The sequence below is a fragment of the Natator depressus genome, chromosome 22 (genome assembly GCF_965152275.1).
Source record: "Natator depressus isolate rNatDep1 chromosome 22, rNatDep2.hap1, whole genome shotgun sequence".
In the NCBI taxonomy this organism is placed as follows: Eukaryota; Metazoa; Chordata; order Testudines; family Cheloniidae; genus Natator; species Natator depressus.
This window is the reverse complement of record NC_134255.1, coordinates 19,002,162-19,022,005: the sequence shown is the minus strand read 5'-3', so window position 1 is coordinate 19,022,005 and position 19,844 is coordinate 19,002,162. Positions and strand designations below refer to the sequence as shown.

General features: G+C 49.4%; 1 protein-coding gene across 4 annotated transcripts in view; it reads right to left on the bottom strand.

Annotated features, from left to right (window-relative positions):
- The window catches only part of PHLDB1 (pleckstrin homology like domain family B member 1), a 117,280-nt gene that overhangs the window by 86,443 nt on the left and 10,993 nt on the right, over window positions 1-19,844 (bottom strand). For all 4 annotated transcript variants that reach the window (XM_074936833.1, XM_074936835.1, XM_074936834.1 and 1 more), the window contains exon 4: window positions 18,859-19,029. In XM_074936833.1, the coding sequence (XP_074792934.1) occupies window positions 18,859-19,029 (171 nt within the window). The remainder of the gene's footprint in view (window positions 1-18,858; window positions 19,030-19,844) is intronic.

The window sequence follows — 19,844 nt, the reverse complement described above, 5'->3', positions numbered from 1 at the left end:
GTCCAGGACTTCCCCCGATCGCCATGAGTTTTCAAAGATAACGGCCAATGGCTCTGCCATCACATCCGCCAACTCCTTTAGCACTCTCGGATGCAGCGCATCCGGCCCCATGGGCTTGTGCTCGTCCAGCTTTTCTAAATAGTCCTGAACCACTTCTTTCTCCACAGAGGGCTGGTTACCTCCTCCCCATGCTGTGCTGCCCAGTGCAGTAGTCTGGGAGCTGACCTTGTTCGTGAAGACAGAGGCAAAAAAAGCATTGAATACATTAGCTTTTTCCACATCCTCTGTCACTAGGTTGCCTCCCTCATTCAGTAAGGGGCCCACGCTTCCCTTGACTTTCTTCTTGTTGCTAACACACCTGAAGAAACCCTTCTTGTTACTCTTAACATCTCTTGCTAGCTGCAACTCCAGGTGTGATTTGGCCTTCCTGATTTCACTCCTGCATGCCTGAGCAATATTTTTATACTCTTCCCTGGTCATTTGTCCAATCTTCCACTCCTTGTAAGCTTCTTTTTTGTGTTTAAGATCAGCAAGGATTTCACTGTGAAGCCAAGCCGGTCGCCTGCCATATTGACTATTCTTTCTACACATCGGGACGGTTTGTCCCTGTAACCTCAATAAGGATTCTTTCAAATACAGCCAGCTCTCCTGGACTCCTTTCCCCCTCATGTTATTCTCCCAAGGGATCCTGCCCATCAGTTCCCTGAGGGAGTCAAAGTCTGCTTTTCTGAAGTCCACGGTCCGTATTCGGCTGCCTTCCTTTCTTCCTTGTGTCAGGATCCTGAACTTGACCATCTCATGGTCACTGCCTCCCAGGTTCCCATCCACTTTTGCTTCCCCTACTAATTCTTCCCGGTTTGTGAGCAGCAGGTCAAGAAAAGCTCTACCCCTAGTTGGTTCCTCCAGCACTTGCACCAGGAAATTGTCCCCTACACTTTCCAAAAACTTCCTGCATTGTCTGTGCACCGCTGTATTGCTCTCCCAGCAGACAACAGGGTGATTGAAGTCTCCCATGAGAACCAGGGCCTGCGATCTAGTAACTTCCGTGAGTTGCCGGAAGAAAGCCTCGTCCACCTCATCCACCTGGTCCGGTGGTCTATAGCAGACTCCCACCACGACATCACCCTTGTTGCTCACACTTCTAAACTTAATCCAGAGACTCTCAGGTTTTTCTGCAGTTTCATACCAGAGCTTTGAGCAGTCAAACTGCTCCCTTACATACAATGCAACTCCCCCACCTTTTCTGCCCTGCCTGTCCTTCCTGAACAGTTTATATCCATCCATGACAGTACCCCAGTCACGTGAATTATCCCACCAAGTCTCTGTTATTCCAATCACATCATAATTCCTTGACTGTGCCAGGACTTCCAGTTCTCCCTGCTTCTTTCCCAGGCTTCTTGCATTTGTGTATAGGCACCTGAGATAACTCGCTGATCGTCCCTCTTTCTCAGTATGAGGCAGGAGCCCTCCCCTCTCGCACGCTCCTGCTCGTGCTTCCTCCCGGTATCCCACTTCCCCACTTATCTCAGGGCTTTGGTCTCCTTAAATGGGCACCTCAGCAATACCCATGCCAGGACATGAGGTCTCCTGAGACGGTGACTTTCCCCTACTGTTCTGGAGAGGGGATTTCTTCTTTGTTGAAGGTCTAGATAGTTCTGAATGGCCCCCAAGGTCTTTGCTTACCACTGCAGCCACAATGATCACAGAAGTTGTCTGAGTACCTGGAGCTGAAGTACAGGAAGTGGGTGAGGGGATTCAGACCCCATGAGTCTCAGAGAATGCTCCATCAGTAGCAAGTTCATCCTGTTCTCCCTAAGCTTTCAAGATCTGCTTTTAAAACTTGAACAGACCTTACATTTGGAAGGCACATGAGTCACCCCAAGGCAGCAGAGGCAGTTTTAATGTCCATTGCTGCAGGGCAAAGAGCTGTGCCAGGTCTGGCATGGTTTGAAGCCTGGGGTTTTTGGTATAACCTGTACCTGAGGTCATGGATTGAGGCTAGAAAAAACAAAGGCTCAGATCGGGCAAACAAAGAAGGGAAAGGGGGAAAGCCCCCAAAGCACAAAGATTGTGTTAAAAAAAACCAGGAAAAATAAAAGGAACAGAAAAAGAAATATTAAGAAACAAAATGGTGCGGGGAGGGTAGCAAGCTGTGTGCCAGTAACCTAGAGCTGTACCTGGGGATTCCTGCCTTCTCTCCAGTGCTCAGACAGTCATAGCTTTTATATTAGTGTCCAGTTGTGGGGAAATAGTAGCTAGGACTACAGCAGCATTGACACATTGTCTGGATTAACCACAGCTCCCAGGTCTACCGTGCATACAGCACTTCCTCTCCCCACCTCCGCCCCCCAATGCTGGAATACTTGGGGAGCTCCCCACTGTAATATCTGATCTTCCTCTTGGAAAATGCAGCTGCTCTGCTATATTACAATGCAGTGCCAAGCTGCATCCACCACAGACACAACTATTGCAATGCTGCTCAGGAGCCCCCCTCCCCGCCCCCTTCCCCTGCATGGTGTAAGAAAGACAGTTGCACCAGCACTATCTATGCAGAAAACTGGAGATGAGAAAATAAGACACTGCTCTTCCCCACAATCATGACACACATATGGCAACTTGTCCCCCCACCGAGCCCTGGCAAATAGAGCTCACAGATAGTGCCCCATGCCTCCGACCCAGCGACTTTAATAATCCTATTACTCCAGGTCTATTCTACTTTGGAAATACGCACTCCTCCTTTTAACAACCATAATGAGAGAACCGTTTCACACATCCATAGTGCTTGGCAGAGGGTCCCAACACACTTTATGGGCATAACCTGAGATGTGGTCACCTTCACAGGGATAGGACCGAAATAGCACGTGGCAGTGGGGGAGGGAAAATGTTGGACAAAAACTTTACAGAAAGTGCCATGGGACCTTTACTGTCCATGCAGGGCTGATCAGGCCTTGCTATTTAAGGTCTAGTGTGTTTCACACACAGCAGGCTGCATGGAACTTGATTTATCCAAATCAGGAAGACAGGCTGAGCTAGCCCTGCAGGGATTTGTGGTTTTAGGGAATCTGTTTATTCCAGACCTGATGATTAGACCCTAAAACCAATTCATGCCTTAGTTAAGCAAGAGCACAGATAGGCTAAGTATAAAATGGCCCAAGGGACACACAGTCAATGGCAGAGCTGGAGTCTTAACTTCTAATTTCCTTGCTAGACTACTAGACTCCAGTCACTCCCTAAGTAGCGAAGCATTTCTAACACAACTATCAGCATGGTCTCTATAGCGCATGATCAGTTCAACTTGCTACTCTGCAGTTGTCTCTGGGAGGAAGTTTGGGGTTTTTCTACCTACAAGGATGGAGCAGAAAGCCATGGTCACACCTATGTGAACAGATGAAAAGCAGCCTCTGCCCTGCCACCAGGCAGCATCTCACACAGCCTGGGTGTGAGTTTTACACTTTCTCCAATGAAGTCTCTTGGGAACAGCCTAACCCTGCCTTCCCATCCACTCTCAGTAGACCCTGAAGCTCTCTCCCACCACCATTCGCACATAAGCCTCTCTGCTGCTGCTGACCAAGAAAGCAGCAGCTTCCCATAATCTACTGCCCTTGGAGGGTTTAGTAAACTAACAGACAACACCAGTCCATTTTATTAAAAGTTTTGTAAGGATCCTCAAATCTACTCCTGAATATATGGCTTCCACCATTCCAAGATGCACGGAGAGAAAGACATCTTCTGCAGAACTCCAACTTATAGACACACTAATCAAAGCCCCATCCCTTCCACTGGAGTCACAAGCTTATCTGATCTCTAACAACAGGCTAGAAGAAGGGGGAAGTGTCAGGGGAAGAACCACAGGAGGTGAGCAAGGAGCCTTTTCTCCAACCTGCCTCAATCCAGCCACATTAGACACAGAAAAGCGGAAACAGGGGCAGAAAGTCAGGGACAGGGAGCTTTAAAGAAACAGGTGGTTCCTACAGCAGAGAGTGGAGTTTGGGGAAATCACTTCTGAACACAGACTCCAACAAGCTTCCAATGCTCCTTGGCTTTTTAACAAAAAAACAAAGTCTCATGTAGAAATCCTGGGATTGTATAAACCCTGACAGCTGGGTTTACAGATCATTTGGAGACTCAGAATTACATGCCTGGCTCTTTACTAAAAGCTCCCCAGTATGTAATCAGTGCTGTACTTGGGAGGGGGTGGGCAAATCCCCCTCTTAAAACAATCTGTTCCTTGGTTCTAAACATTCAAGGACTAGCCTGCATTCCCCTGCCTCCCTATTCCCTGGGATTTGGATTATTATTCATGAGGTCTCCCTCCATGCTCTAGCCCCAGCCCTTTGTGTGACTTCCTCCACTCCAGGAAATTCAAAGATAAATCACCACCTTACAGAACCCTGATTTCTGGCTCCAATGCAATCCAACACCAAGAAAGATAAAAGTGGTGGGGAGTGGAGAAGGGGTAACAAAATATAGCTAGTGCCAACACTTCAGTTGTGATGATCACATTTCCTCACTTTAATTTCCAAGAACACTGGAAAAGGAGCAGACAACAACAATCCAGACCTCCCCCAAAACATTAATGGGACACATTCCCTTTACCCCACGGTCCTGCTCATGTGGACACAAGTGTGTTTTTTGTACAACCCAGAGGCACTAAGATTCCAGCTCTCACAGCCAGGAATACAATACAGATCTCACTTTCACTTTGTTTAGAGGGGTATCATCAAATTGAAATCAAGTCAGCTTAAAAAAAAAAAAAAGCCACCCAAGTTTTTTCAGGTCCCATACCTGCTCTCATAGCCACAAAATAAACAAACCTGAAAGAGAAAAAAAAATACCCTATGATTCTATGATAGCAAAGTGAAGATCGCAAACAGCACTGTGTGGCAACCACTTATGAACCCAGTTTATAACGGCACTGTGATATACCATTGTTTCCCCCCAAACACAAAACAGTAGCCCAAAATAAACGTTGGAATTTCCCAATATCTGATCCACAAAGCAAGGAAAACAAAGTCAATGGGGAGGTGTGTCACATTCAGGATTTGACTATTCCCAGGAGTGATGTATGCATGTCACATCAATGCATCATTTTGGGGACAGAGACCATTAAAGTGTACCACTGTGTTTAGAGGAAAATGTTTATGGGCCAAAGTAGTACAACTCTACTTCAACAAAGTTTTAAGCCACTAAACCAGAGCTGAATTTAGTACTATGTCTTTAGCAGCTCTCTGTTGTGATATGAATAGCACTGATGGCTGGGAGGGCAACAAACTTTCTATTTTCATTCATTTGGGATGACCATGTGCAACTAGCACATGAAAATAAGTGCAATTAATTCCCCTCAAGCACACATTCACGACATGTATGTGTATATATAATACACAGGGGAAATATTTAGCTAGTATTTCATGCTATTTGCAGCTTTTTTTCAAGTCAGTTTCAGCTGCACAGCTGTCCAGGTCTCAAGGAAAAATGCCAACACATCAGAGGGGAAATAAATTTCACCCCCCAGTGCAAACAAGACCAATTATTTTCAAACAAAGTGGCCTAAGAAAACATCCTTTTAAAAAGTCACATGCAAATACATACATCACAGATATGTATGTACTGGTACACGAGTGAATGCACACACACACACCTGCACACAGAGATGCCATCAAGACACAACCCTGGCTAGTTTATAGCCAGGTGGGAGGAGACTTGTACCATCTGCCACGCTCCAGCGCCCAAAGCTAATTCTGGTACCACATTCTAGCCTCCCAAAATAGCGGGGAGGAGGAGTTATAATTAAAGTCTAACGGCGCAAGGACCAGCCCGCGATACAGAGGCGAGCCCTGGCCTCCCTGTTGGCTGGCACGGAGCGCCGGGCTCCTTTCTCGCCGTGCGCCCAGCGCAGGCTGGGCGCTACACACAAGCGAAAGCCCCACCGACTGCGGGCGCGAGCTAGGGACCCAGCAAGTGCTGCCGTGAGCCCCTAGTCCCGGCCCTCCCGGCTACGTCCCTCGTCGCGCTAAGCACCCAGGGCGGAGAGGGTCCGAGGGACCATGGCCGGGCCAGACACCCCAGCCCGTGCGCTCCGCTTAAATGTATCCTCCAGTCCAGCCTATTTCGTCCCGTCACCAGCGCCCCCTTCTCCCGCGGCAGCCAGACCAGGGCTCGCAGCAGTGGGAAGCAGCCGAGCCTGCAGGGCCCTTCGGCTCCCTGTACTCAGGGCCGGGGCGGGGGGTCCAGTCCCCCAGCCATGTCCCTGGGCAGCCCGCCGGGCCGGGGGAGAAGGAGACTGCTCATGCACCCTACCCGAGCTGCGCCGCCAGACCCTGCTCGGTACCCGCGTAGGGGCACTAACCATGAGCCCGGGACCGGACTGGAAGGACGCGCTACGAGCCGAGCTCCGCGCCGCTGCCGGGCGTCCCGGTGCCAGCCCCGAAGTGGAAGGGTCTATTCAGGGGGCGGCTCCTCCCCGCAGACAGAGCGGCCGCGGCTCCAATGGAGGGGAGCGCACCGCCCCCGGGAGGGGAGGGGACAGCGAGGAGAGCTGGAGGGGGGAAGAGGATAAAGGGGGTGAGGGGCGCCAGAACAGGGAGGGGAAGGAGACACTGGAGCGGATTTGGCCGGGCGAGGGGCCGGGCCAGGGCAGAGAAGGGGGCTGCAGGAGGAAGCTGCGCTTAAGGTAGTTTACAGCTTCTCTCTGTTTCTCAGTAGCAGGAAGGATGTAGCAGGCACTGCCCCCGTCCCCTAGCAGAAGGGGAAAATGCCTGCCTGCTTCTATCTTCCCTTCCATCCACTGTATCTCACCTACCACGCCCATGCCTGCTGTCTGTCTCCCTTTTCCCAGCCTGGCGGTGCCTGGATTTGTGCCCTGGGTAGGCCCTGTTCTCAGAGATCCACTGTATGCCCACCCCTGGTGTCCCACACGGACATAACTCTCATTCCCCCCTCTTTTATTGTCCCTTCCGGCCTTTCCTTCTCCCTCTGTCTCTGCTCCTCCTTTCCATTTATGCTATGGGGAGCAAAGGTTGCTGCAGCCTCAAAGTGTGCCCACCAGGCAAGTAGTGCAGAGTGCAACAAGCTAAGCCACTACCACTCCTCGCAGGTCCCAGCACTGGGCCTCCACTCCGAACAGCCCGTGTAGGCTCCTATGGTGGCCCACACTTTCTATTTCAAAGGGAACATGCTGAAGATAAAAATAATACAGGCCCATATCCTGCAATTCGGTCCACACTGGCAGCCCCACAGGGCTCTGCACACACCCGTCAGACTGAAGGGTTGGGGACCCCTGCTCTAACAAATGTCCAGTCATTCAGAACTTCAGAGCAACACCAGGACACAACCCAGTGCTTCCCATTCCCAAAGCATGAACCCCTGCCACCAAGCCAGAAAAACCCTGTTTTATACATTAGCCCTACAGGGCATTTGGCATGTAGCAGAGCAGTTCTGATTGCAGCCAGTAGAGGGCAGTCATGTCATTTACTACAATGTATATAGTATCCAGGGGTAGCCCTGTTAGTCTGTATCCACAAAAACAACAAAGTCCCGTTAGTTTTCAAGGTGCCACTGGACTCCTTGTTGTTACAATGTATATAGTTACTCCTGGGGACATTCTACACCAAAAAATTCTGCGCACAATATTTTAAAATTCTGCAAATTTTATTTGTCAAAACAACACCATCTAATCACACCAGTTTCAATTATTCTGGTAATTTTTTTAAAATACCTGTCAGCAAGTATGTCTGTAACAATACAGACACACACACACACAAACATTCCCCCAGGAGTAGCATTTAAGAAACCCCTATGACAACCCAGTTCCTATTGCTCTGCTCCCTTCTCACTCCCAGAGCCCAGCCAGGGCGCCAGACACCCACAACTCCTCCCCCCGAGTCCAGTCACAGTGCCCACCCAGCCTGGATACCTGCACCCCACCCCACCTCGAGCCCAGTAGCAGGGCCCCCCTGGCCCAGATACTCACACCCTCTCCCCAGCCCAGCCGCAGGCCCCCCTTGCCCAGATACCTACATTCCCCTCCCCTGAGAGCCCAGCCGCAGGACCCCCCCTTGCCCAGAAACCCACACTCCTCCCCCCAGCCCAGATACCCAGCCCCCCCCCCCCCCGAGATCCAGAGGGAGAAACAGCCTGATGCACAGTCCTGGGCTTGCATGGAGTTTCCTGCACGCAGCCCTCCCCTTCCCTCAGGGCATGATGGCAACTGCAGCTGCCAGGAACCTTCTAGCTCCCTCCCCCTCTCCTGGGCAGTGTCTTCTTCTATATGCAAGCTGGGCTCTGCCAGGTCCAAAGGCCCCTAATGGTCGGCAGCAGCACTGCAGCCCATTTCTGTGGGGGAAAGGAAATTCTGCGCACACGTTAATTTCTGCAAAATTCTGCATTGCGCAGTGGTACAAAATTCCCCCAGGAGTAATATAGTTAATGTCTCTTGCTTGAAGCTCGTAAAGCAGTGAACTCTGAAAAGTTTACTTCCTACTGCTTCTGCAGATAGTTGTTTTACATCCTGCACTTTATGCCCAGCTTGGACAATAAAATTAGCATGGTCAGTTCAGCCTTGGCTTGCAGTGAATTCCAGTGGTCTACTGCAGTTGGGGGAAGGGTTCACAGCACCACCTGGAGCAGATGGAAACCCATTAGGATTCCAAGTGAAAAAACATTTAAAACTTAGCACAAAAGCAGCATCTCTGTTTGCATATGAAACCTCACAATGAGGGCATGGGGCTGAGTACTGTAACTCCCTAGAAAGTGAGGAGGCTCAACACCTCAGAGGATCAGCAAGACCATTTCAATGGAACAGTAGTGCTCAGAATTCTGTGGCTGAGTCCCATTTCCAACCATTGCATCTCTCCCCCATCCCCAGCAATATGGTGGTGTCTGTGTCTCACTGTCATGACCGTTCAGCAGGGGCTTTTCCTTAGTTTGATTTTTTCTGATTCATTCTTTATTGGCAATTTACTCCCTGAATAGCCTGACCCAGACCTAAACTCTCCTGAGTCACCTTGCTATAAGGTGACACCTGAAAGCAGCATGAAACAGGCCCCTACCCTGCAGGGTACTAGCACCCAGGCAGGGACCATAGGTGCCAGCATACCAAGGAGATCAGCACAGGTTATGAGCCTATCGTTCTGAATCCACAAGACAGCTTTGAAAAACAATTTTGCAAACAGGCTGAAGAGCCATGGTAGAATGCTGCTAGAGAGGTTTAATCTCAAGTGCAGCTCTGTGGAGCAGAGGGTAGCCTGAGAACGGAAAATCAGGCTCTAGGGGGTTTGTACAACCACGTTACCATGTACAATATAGATCGTAGAAAAGACACTCCTCCCACATATGCAATACAATTCTGGTAAATAAGTCACAAAATGGGATAGTTTGTGTATATAGCTGCTCTAGTCTGAGAGCCTATCCTCTTTACAGAGGGGAGGGAAATATTAACAGTCCTATTTTACAAATGCAGAAACTGACGCACAGAGTGCCAAATTCATCCCTCATATAACTCCATAGTTTTAAAAGGAGTTATACTAGAGACAAAATTGGCTCAAAGTTTAAATAATTTAACTCACTCACTCTATGAGCTCCAGTGACAGTGTTGAGACCCAGGAGCCCTCACTCCATCCGAGCCCACTGCTCTAATTGCTAGTTTAGTTAGGTTAGCATAAAAAGCATCCAGAAATACAAGATCCTACTTTGCCTTGGAGCGCAGCTCACTCGTTGCAAAGTGCATTCAAGCAAGGTTATGGATGAGATTTAACTTGATGCACTGATGCGGTATCAATCACTGGGAGTAATGCCATTTTTGGAAGCAGTTTAACTTTGTGCCAGTGTAGACAGGGAAAACATTGCGCTCAGGATCCATAGTGGCAGGAATAAATATAGTGCGGTCATTTTCCCCCTCTTTCCCCACAGAACGGGAAAGCACTATTGATCAGCAATGTTTTACTGGCAGGAGGGGAGTATGTGTGTGTGTGAACCTGCTAAGAAGAATTCCGATGTTACCAAATATTTCCCAGAGTTAGAGGCAATCTACGCTACAATAGAAGTCTGATGGTGACAGTGGTGAAGATTTCTGTGGGACTCAGTAATGGAGAAAAATATCTACATTATTTTCCATTAAAATCCCTGTTAACACCCCAGGGAAGGCTTCCAGACTGTAAAAGAAAAATTAAAAAATGTTTTTGTTTTTTTTAAGAGTATGATCAGAAAATGTGATTCAACTGGAAAACTAAAGCAGCTGTGGAAAATATGACACCATCTTTGCACAAAGATATTGACTGTGGTAGTGTGAAAAGCATTACTGAAGGACAGGGTAGGAAAATAAGCCCCTTTGTCCTTGTGAAACCTGGAAGTGTTCTGAGGTGTTTTTTTCTTGTTGTTCAGGGCCTGTGCTCACTCACGGCTGCTAAATCAACATAGGACTGCTGTCCCCCCCAACCCCCACCAAGAGTGAAGTCAGCTCCTGGGATGTCCATGTGAAGTCAGTGGAGTGACTCCAGATTGAGGAAGAGAGAACATGCACACACTCGTGTGTGTGTGTGTGTGTGTGTGCGTGTGTGTGTGCGCGCGTACACGTACGGCGCTGCCAGGGCTGAATACAATAAAACACTTTAACCATGTTTCTAAGATAAGCATAGAGTATGGGCTGGTTGGTCTTCAGTCCCTGTGTCTTGGCCTAATTAGTTTTTGCTTTCTAACAGGCCTAAGTGATGGGCCTCAGATGCTCCAGCGTTAGAGTTGCTTATAGTGTGTAATTTTCTATTCTAATGTGAGTTTTCACACATCTGGTTCAAAGTTTCCAGAGTAATGTGGAAAATATACATAATTATCAGAGGAAATGGCTGAATTCTGACCAGGAATTCTGAACAGCTTAGCTTCCATGCTGATGACCCTGCTAGCATTACTGTTGCTACATCCAGAAAATTCATTGTAATTTCCATCACAAGAGTACAGTTATAGCAGGGGGCAATGCCCCTCGCAGCACAACTTGGGCAATCTGACGGGGAGGAGAATGAAAAGAATATCTTAAATGCTGTACAAAATAAGACAACACAGAATGAGCCAGGACAGTAGATCCTTGGCCAGCAACACTGGTACACAGCACAGGGGCAGGGGATGCTTGTTAGAGCAGCATAGATAAAACAGTTTCTGCTGTCCTTGTAGACAAACTTACTCCAAAGGAGACCCATTTCCCAGGCATGGTGCAGGAGAACCTCACACAGAGACCCCAGGGGCTCACGATAGGCATGGGCTCATTCCTGTTCAGCAGCCAGATTCTGATCTCTGTCACACCAAGATCAATTTAGAACAGCTAATGATTCTGACTTCAGGGGAGTGTCTCCAGATTTACACTAATATGAGACAGCTGAATCAAGTCTTTGGGGGGTGAAGACATAGAAGGGTGCTGGGTCCAAATCTGGGATGTCCCAGAATAACAGAGTGCAGGATTGACTCCTCTGTCTTGATTACATTGAGTACTTACAAAGGGTTTTCCAGCCAATGGCTCTCAAAGCCATTTATCATCCCCATTTTACAGATAGGCAAACAGTGAGGTTAAGTGACTCGTCCGAGGTTGCACAGCAAATCCGTGACAGAGCCAGGAATAGACTTCTAGTCTGATATCTTGTGCACTAGGTCACAGTGCCTCCCAGGGCTGAATAATTCACACAAATGCTCCTAACTGCCTGACATGGCAAGAAGTGCCGCAGGCAGAGAGGGGGAAGAGTGAAAACAGAAAAGAAGGGCACAATGAAGTCCCCAGCCTCCCCCAGTTCCCCTTTTCCCATGGAAATGGCGTTAAATACCTCCCATGACAGGAGCTGGAGGGAGGATCTGGCACCCAAGGAAGCTTGTTATTGCCAATCTCATCAAATAGAGCAGACTGCAAGTGGCAGCAGGATTTGCTGGGATGGTGTCCACCTCCAGTATCTTGAGTTCCCCCACCCCGAGGGCCCAGCCTGCCCTCATTTCTCCACTGGTCGGATCCATCCAGATACGAAGCTGATGTCAAAAGCAAAATGATGAGCGATATTACCTCTCACCACGATAGATGGCTTCCAGGGCAACACACTCATGAGAATGTTCTGAACAAGGCCGGATCCATCACCTGCCTCACCTGTCTCTGTTCAAGAGCTTCTCCCTTCAGAAATCTCCCCAAGTGTGAAGGTTCTGGAAAGGTAAGGTATCAGAGGCCAACAGCCTACCAGCCAGCCTTACACAAGAGCATCTGGGAGAGGCTGCCAGGCACTGCCAGGAGTGGGGAAGGAGGAGTTGCAGGAAGCGGCAGTGGGATTTAGGGGGAAGGGTCAGGTCTGGAGAAATTCTCCTCCGCCACTCTTGAAGGTCTGTACCAGAGTGTGTGTCTACTGCGCTATCATTAACTGAATTGCTCCCTTCCCCTGGATACCATACAGCAAAATGACGACACCTTAATAACAGCCCGTGGTGCCTCTGCACAGATCATGTTTTGGGCTTCACTTACAGCAATCAGCACATACTGGGATCAGGCTCTGCTATGAGATACAACCCAAAGAAATGCAGCTCCAATGCTAACAATGGGCATAGGTGGGAGTCACACATGCGTGTGTCCACATGTGTCTGTCTGCATCTGTCTAGACTGCCTGTGGGCCAGTGCACAGTGGTATGTATGTTTATTGTGCTATCTGCCCATGGGCAGAGACTGTGAGGATGCATTGGGCCTCGGGATCTCGCTCTCTACACGTTGCATGAACTTCCCAGACAGGCACAGAGAAGGAGCAGTGGGGTCTGGGAACAAGTCTGTTTATAGTGATTGTAGTGGGAGGAAGCCTCAATTTAGAGAGAGTAAATTAGGGACAAATCTGATTTAGCCTGAGTCTATCTCTGGGATTTCATTAGCAAGGCAAAGGAACTTTCACTGACCGTGCTCCCTGGGAGCAGTCAGGCTATGTTCAGATGCTCTGCATAAGTCAGATTCCTGCAAATAGAAACTTCAGGAACCAGCATAGTGAGGAGTGGATCTGCGTGCAGAGTGCTGCCAATGACTACTAAGACATGCAAGAGGGGAAACCCTGAGATAGGTTACAGTATTGATTCTCAAACTTTTGTACTGGTGACCCCTTTCACACAGCAAGCCTCTGAGTGCGACTTCCCTTATAAATTAAAAAACACATTTTTTATATTTAACACTATTATAAATGCTGGAGGTGAAGCAGGGTTTGGGGTGGGGGGTCACGAGCTGTGAGCCTCCAAAGGGATCACGACCCCCAGTTTGAGAACCCCTGGGTTAGAGCAAGACACAGTGCAGGCTTCCCTCACCCAGCTCTGCAAATGTTCCTCTATCCCAACTCACAGCTCCCTGCTATTCCTCTTCTGGGCTCCCTCCCTCACCACCTCTGGACAGTGCCTCTCAATTCCAATCTACAGCCCCACTGCTATCCCAGCCCTGGGATTCCCCCACCCCCAGCTCTGCCAATGCCCTTCTATCCCAACCCACAGGTGCACTGTTATCTCAGCCATGGGCTCCCCACCTCACACAGTTCTGCCGGTGCCCCTCAGTCCCGATTTATTACACGCCCTACCATTCCTAACCTAAAATAGAATCATAAGCCTGGAAGAGACCTCGAGAGGTCATCTAGTCCAGGCCCCTGCACTCATGGAAGGACTAAGTATTATCTAGACCATTCCTGACAGGTGTTCGTCTAACCTGCTCTTAAAAATCTCCAATGATGGAGATTCCACAACCTCCCTAGGCTATTTATTCCAGTGCTTAACCACTCTGACAAGAAGTTTTTCCTAATGTCCAACCTAAACATCCGTGGCTGCAATTTAAGACCATTGCTTCTTGTCCTATCCTCAGAGGTTAAGAAGAATAATTCTTCTCCCTCCTCCTTGTAACAACCTTTTATGTACCTGAAAACTGTTATGTCCCCTCTCAGTCTCCTCTTTTCCAGACTAAACAAACCCAGTTTTTTCAATCTTCCCTCATAGGTCATGTTTTCTAGACCGTTAATCATTTTTGTTGCTCTTCTCTGGACTTTCTCCAAATTGTCCACATCTTTCCTCAAATGTGGTGCCCAGAACTGGCCACAATACCCCAGCTGAGATCTAATCAGCATGGAGTAGAGCGGAAGAATTACTTCTCCTGTCTTACTTACAACACTCCTGCTAATACATCCCAGAATGATGTTCACTTTTTTTTGCAACAGTGTTACACTGTTGACTCATATTTAGCTTATGGTCCACTATGACCCCCAGATCCCTTTCCGCCATACTCCTTCCTAGGCAGTCATTTCCCATTTTGTATGTGTTCAGCTGATTGTTCCTTCCTAAATGGAGTACTTTGCATTTGTCCTTATTGAATTTCATCCTATTTACTTCAGATCATTTCTCCAGTTTGTCCAGTTCATTTTGAATCTTAATCCTATCCTCCAAAGCACTTGCATGGGTGACTGTAATGAATTACACCTGTCCTATGGCAGAAATATCAATTAGGAACCAAACAGGTCACCAAACCTGTAAAAAATGCAAGTATCCTAAGAAACATTTAAGCAAAAAACGAGCACAAAAATTTCCTGTGGCCCCCATCTCCCCTCCCCTCCCCCCCGCAGCTCTATGCAGCTGCTTTATCACAAACAGCAACATTGTAACTGTTACAAGCTGTAACTATGCTGACTCCTATGGTAACACCAGGGCCAGTGCTGTAAAAGATGTCATTCAGCCATGAAGTATTAAGGCTGACTGTGTCATTTACAGATGAATTGGGGGTTTATTTATGAGGCATAGCATGAGCTAAATCTCCAGCAGGGCAGCCTGTACAGAAAGGCAGAGTCCCCTGCAAATATTTTAGGGCTTATTATCGCCCATAGGAAATCTGAGTGTGTGAGGATTACCATTTCATCCCAGTTTGAGCTCAGCAATAGCCAACCCTCAGTACCTTTAAAGCCTGGTGCAGATATCAACTGGCTCAGCCTCCCTTCCCCTATGAGGCTGGGAGCTGGTATCTCCATTTCACAGACACAAATCAGGGCACAGAGAGGTCAAGCCAAGAGCACCAATAGCAGAGCCAGGAACAAAAGAACCCAGGAGTCCTTACTCCCACTCCCCTGCTCCTTCCACTGAACAAAGAGGTCATGTGAAACTGTGGGCTTGCACAGCCAGTGCCTTGGGGCATCTCTGATAACTAACAGTAGCATTTCTGCCAGGGTCTCAAAGCACTTTACAAAGCAGGGCCAGTGTCGTTGCACCCTTTTCTAAGTGGGGTAACTGAGGCACAGAGAGGGCCCAAGACAGCGAGTCAGCAACAGAGTCAGGCGTAGAACCCAGGATTACTGATTCCCCATTCCCTGTGACAACTACTAGAAAAAGTAACATACAATCTGATTTGCACCCTGTATTGTGCTACAAATCAAGGTCAATGGGTACAAAGCACCACGTCAGCTAGATGGGAGCCTGTGGTGTTTCCATCTGGGACAACAGGCCCAATTGGGGGCAGCACAGACCTTGCTCCTTCCCTGATGGATACAGACAGCAGACGGTTTAACAAAGGAGCTTACATCACAGACAGTGTTGCTAGCTGGGTGAGGATTATGTCCCCAGTTGTACTGAGAGGAAGATGAGGATCCTGACAGGATGCTGGCCAGCTGTGCCATGCGTTACAGTGCCAGCCCACGCTGGAGCACACGGGGAGTAGGTACACTACAGCTAAGCAAACCCTGCTAGCAGAGAGGTGTGTTGCCCCACCCGCTGCCTCACAAAACACCTTACTGGAGAGACAGGTCTGAGGTGGTTGTCAACTCAGACCATCCCTCACACTAGGCCAGGGGGGCAGCTCCACCTCACAGCCCAATGGCCATTGGCATTATCAGACAGGATCAGAACTGTGGTCTGTCTAGTCCAGTATCCCTGTCTCCAGCAGCGTGTTGAGCTGAGCCAAGGTCTCACACCCCACACGCAGCTCAGCACAACTGGCCAGGCATCTGATAGGGTGTTTAAGCCTCCTCCGAAGCACTGGACACTGCATGAGGATCCAGGACCCCCGGCCATATGGTCTGATCTAGTGTGGCAGGCAGAGGAATCAGGGCTAGCTCAGATTTGTCCTGGCAAATGCTGTGCTCCTCTGTTAAGAGCATTTGGGAGAAAGAAGGTCTGGCTCTGGGCTATCCCATAACACTTATGGTGCCTGCAACTCCAGAGGCCACACTGCATCATTTCCTCTAGGCTGGGATTTTCTCCAGGTGGAGCAAGGCTCATGCCTCTTTGTTCCTCTTCACAGTGTTCAGAGCCCTCTCCCGGAGCACAGCCACCAGCTGGCCATAACAGTTACAAGCCTGCAGCTCATTGCTATGGCAACTCAAGCTCTAGAGGGATGCCATTGCAGCACATTACCCTGGCAATTAAAGTTCTAGAATGACCCCAACAAGAAGGCCTGTTAACATTGAGGATCCCCCCCACCAAATTCTGTAAAGGGCCAAGCAGAGAGACAGGGACCCTGCCTCAAAGAGCTTCAAGTCTAAGCCAGGCAAATCTCAGCCATGGGACAAATGGAAAGGGCAGGGAAATGAGGGAGCCTGGTTATGGCAAATGAAACCAACAGGAAGTACATCAGAGAGGGAGTGACTCAGGCACACTGATATTTTTAAGGATAGATGGGGAAGGGGACAGCCTGGGAAATGGCCCAGGAAAGCTGAACCCTAGAAGCTGAAATAATTACATGAAAAGGAGGCATCTGGATTAAAAAGCCTTGTTTGTTTGTCAGCTGGTTGGTTCTTTTAAAACAATCAGCTTTAAATTCCCCTCTTTCTGCCTCAAACAAGCCCAACCATTATTAGAGGCTCTAATAAATTCCTGGCAGCTGATCCCGCCTCTGCTTTCTGCAGCTGTCAGAAGATGGCTCAGGATGCACCTTTGATATTTGACAGTGTAAACTCTCCATCAGGGAGGGGGAGCTGGATTCTGTGTTTTGTGCCAGAGATCTTAATACCAGATTACCCAGCAAAGCGCATGGCAGCTCCCCTAAAGCAGCATGCTTCTCCATGGGCTAGCAAGAAACTGGGGCACAGGTTAGCAGAGAGCCATTTCCAGTGCAATTGGTGAACTGGTGCAAAGAATTTCAGCAAGCATCTCTTTTTAAGAGCCATGCATGACAGCATTGTGTGGCAATGGGCCAATAGGGCTAGTCCATGCCAGGCTTCCAGCTACTAGGGATTCTAGCCCAAACCTGCTCCTAGTAGACAAACTGAGGATGCAGATGGGTCGCACCTGTCCCCATCTACCCCTCATCTTAATCCCAAATTTGCCTTCCCCCCCAAGACAGTCTAGCACTCTCTCCTCTTTACGGCCCTCCTTTAGAAACCAGAAAGACTGACCTCTCAAACGATGATAGCCCCCTGCATGAGCCTGTAGCAGGGTTTGAACCCAAGGATCTTCAGCACCCTGACCACATAAACTAAAGGAGTAATCCCATTAGCTGGTAGCAGTAATAGGCTGTTACCCTTTAGTGCAACTGCCAATAGAAGGGGACACAACACAAGCTTGACCAGTGAGTCACACTGAGGTTCTAGAAAGGATTATTATTGCTAAAGAAATTCCCATCATCAGAGCTGCCTGTGCTGTCCTTGCCCTCTTTGCCCTCCATGGAGCTCTGGAAGGCTGAGAGGATGTGGCGGCAGGCTGGGAGTCTTGCATTTCCACAATGGCCAACCTTCCTTGCTCTGGAACTGCACACACCCATGCTAGCAAGGCAAAAGGGACCAGAAACTTCTTCAGAAATACAATAAGCCTGGACAATTCCAATTAACACTGGCAAGAAGGGCCTGTAGCATCATTCCCCTGGAAAGAGCACATGTGCCCAGGGGAAGAGACAATCAGACGTTAAGGAGAACTGGCCCTCATCAAGGTAACAGGGAGTATGTCTACACGGCAAAGAAAAACCCGCAGCTGGCCCATGCCAGTCGACTCAGGGTCACAGGGCTTGGGGCTTTTTCATTGCTGGGTAGACTTTCGGGCTCAGACCCTCTCACCTCACAGGGTCCTAGAGCCCAGGCTCCAGCCCGAGCCCAGAAGTCTACACAGCAAGGAAACAGCCCCACAGTCCAAGCCCAGTGAGCTCAAGTCAGTTGGCATGGGCCAGTCGTGGATTTTTATTTGCTATGTAGACATAACCAGGGAGGCAAACACAGACCCCTACAGCTGAGTCAGAGCACTCAATGGCTAAAATATAAAGGAGACTCCAAACCTACAGCAATTGTTGGGGGCTCCTTCAGGAAGGAGAATGGGAATCTCTGTTCAGCCAGGACTCAAATGAAGCTGTGCAGTCAGAACCACATGCCACCTGCACGCTAACCAAGCCAGGTTCTGTTCCTGGTGGGACATCCCCACTAACCCAGCACCCCAACAGGATAGTTACTGGAACTGGGCTTCACCTAATTAGCAGTCACCACTGACGCTGGGCCTGCACCCGCACCCAGGGCTGGGGTTTTAGTTTCACTGAAAGCAGTGACTCGCTGAAAACACAAGCCAAGTTCACCCTGAAGCTGATCCCAGCTCAACAAAGCTTCCGTAAAACAGTGAGGCTGGACTAAGTTGCACTGGGCACTCTCTCAAGCCTAGTTACCCTCACCTGCTCGCAGGAGAACTATGATTCACCCAGCTCCAAGGCAAAGATGTACCCTAGCTGCAGAGCGGAAGCTGGCTCCAAACATATCCAAAGTCAGAGGAAGTCAGGACCCACCTTACAAAGCCAGGAAAGTCAGAACCTGACCCAAACATCACCAATCTTTGGGGACTGAGGGGCCCAGGCCTGGAGCTAGTTGAGCGGTCAGGAGTGTCCTCTCATGCATTGCCCCCACTACAGCCAGCCTTGATGCCCAAGGGTAGGCACCTTACCTTGTGTCAGGCGAGTGGGCTGCTTAACCTGCAGGCCATCAATGGCACAGACATTCCCGCAGGGGTGCAGAGTGAGGGTCCCACACACATTCTCGATGTAGCAGTGCTCAGAGGCCAACCCAGTCCCCTGAAGAACAATGTCCTTAGCAGCCGAGCCGATCATGGTCCTCCCTGCAAGGAGAAACATCTGCTTAATGCTCCTTGGGTCATAACAAGGAGATCCAGTGCTTGGGAAGGGAGGCCAAAGCAGGTCAAGCACCCCCATTTACAGAGGCTGAGAGGGGACCGCTCACCGTGTATTACTGGTGATAAAACCCCACTTGGTGTGCACCCCATCCTGCATGGGAACCATGTGATAGGAAGGTGGGGGCTGGGCAGGAAGCATCCTCTGTAGTTTTTGCTAAGAGGAGCTCCTGAACTGGAAAGTGGGGAGGGGGGACATGTAACCAGCACTTCAACTGTGTGGAATAACAGGACTGCAGCCAGGGCTGAGGGCAGCTCCTGTCCTGATGCTGCAGAGCAAGTGCAGGCCTGGACATCAAGCCACCAAGTTTTAGACACTGGTGGGTCCCCTAGAGAGGGACTGAAACAGCCTCTCCCCGCTCCTGTAACCATCACCATCACCTGTAACCATCACCAGCACACAAACACAAACAAACCACGAACAGCCACTGATTCCCACACACACCACCTCAGGAAATGGAGGTACAAGCCCCTCATATAGGGGCATGACATAGGATCCAGAAGTCCTGTGCTCATTCCTCTAGGCCAGGCTGACTCTTAAAGCTCCAAAGGCAAGGCAGTCTGCACCCACAGGGGTGTGTGGTAGTGATGATTTGTCCCTCCTGCCCCAGCACTCTGCAGCGCTTGGAGGAACAGAGCTTCAGAGGAGAGGGGAGTCCTTCCACAGGAGAAGATCTGGACAGCGTTGCAGGGCCCAGCACAGCGCTGCTCTCTCCTTGGCTGCAGAGATTAGCACTGGGCTC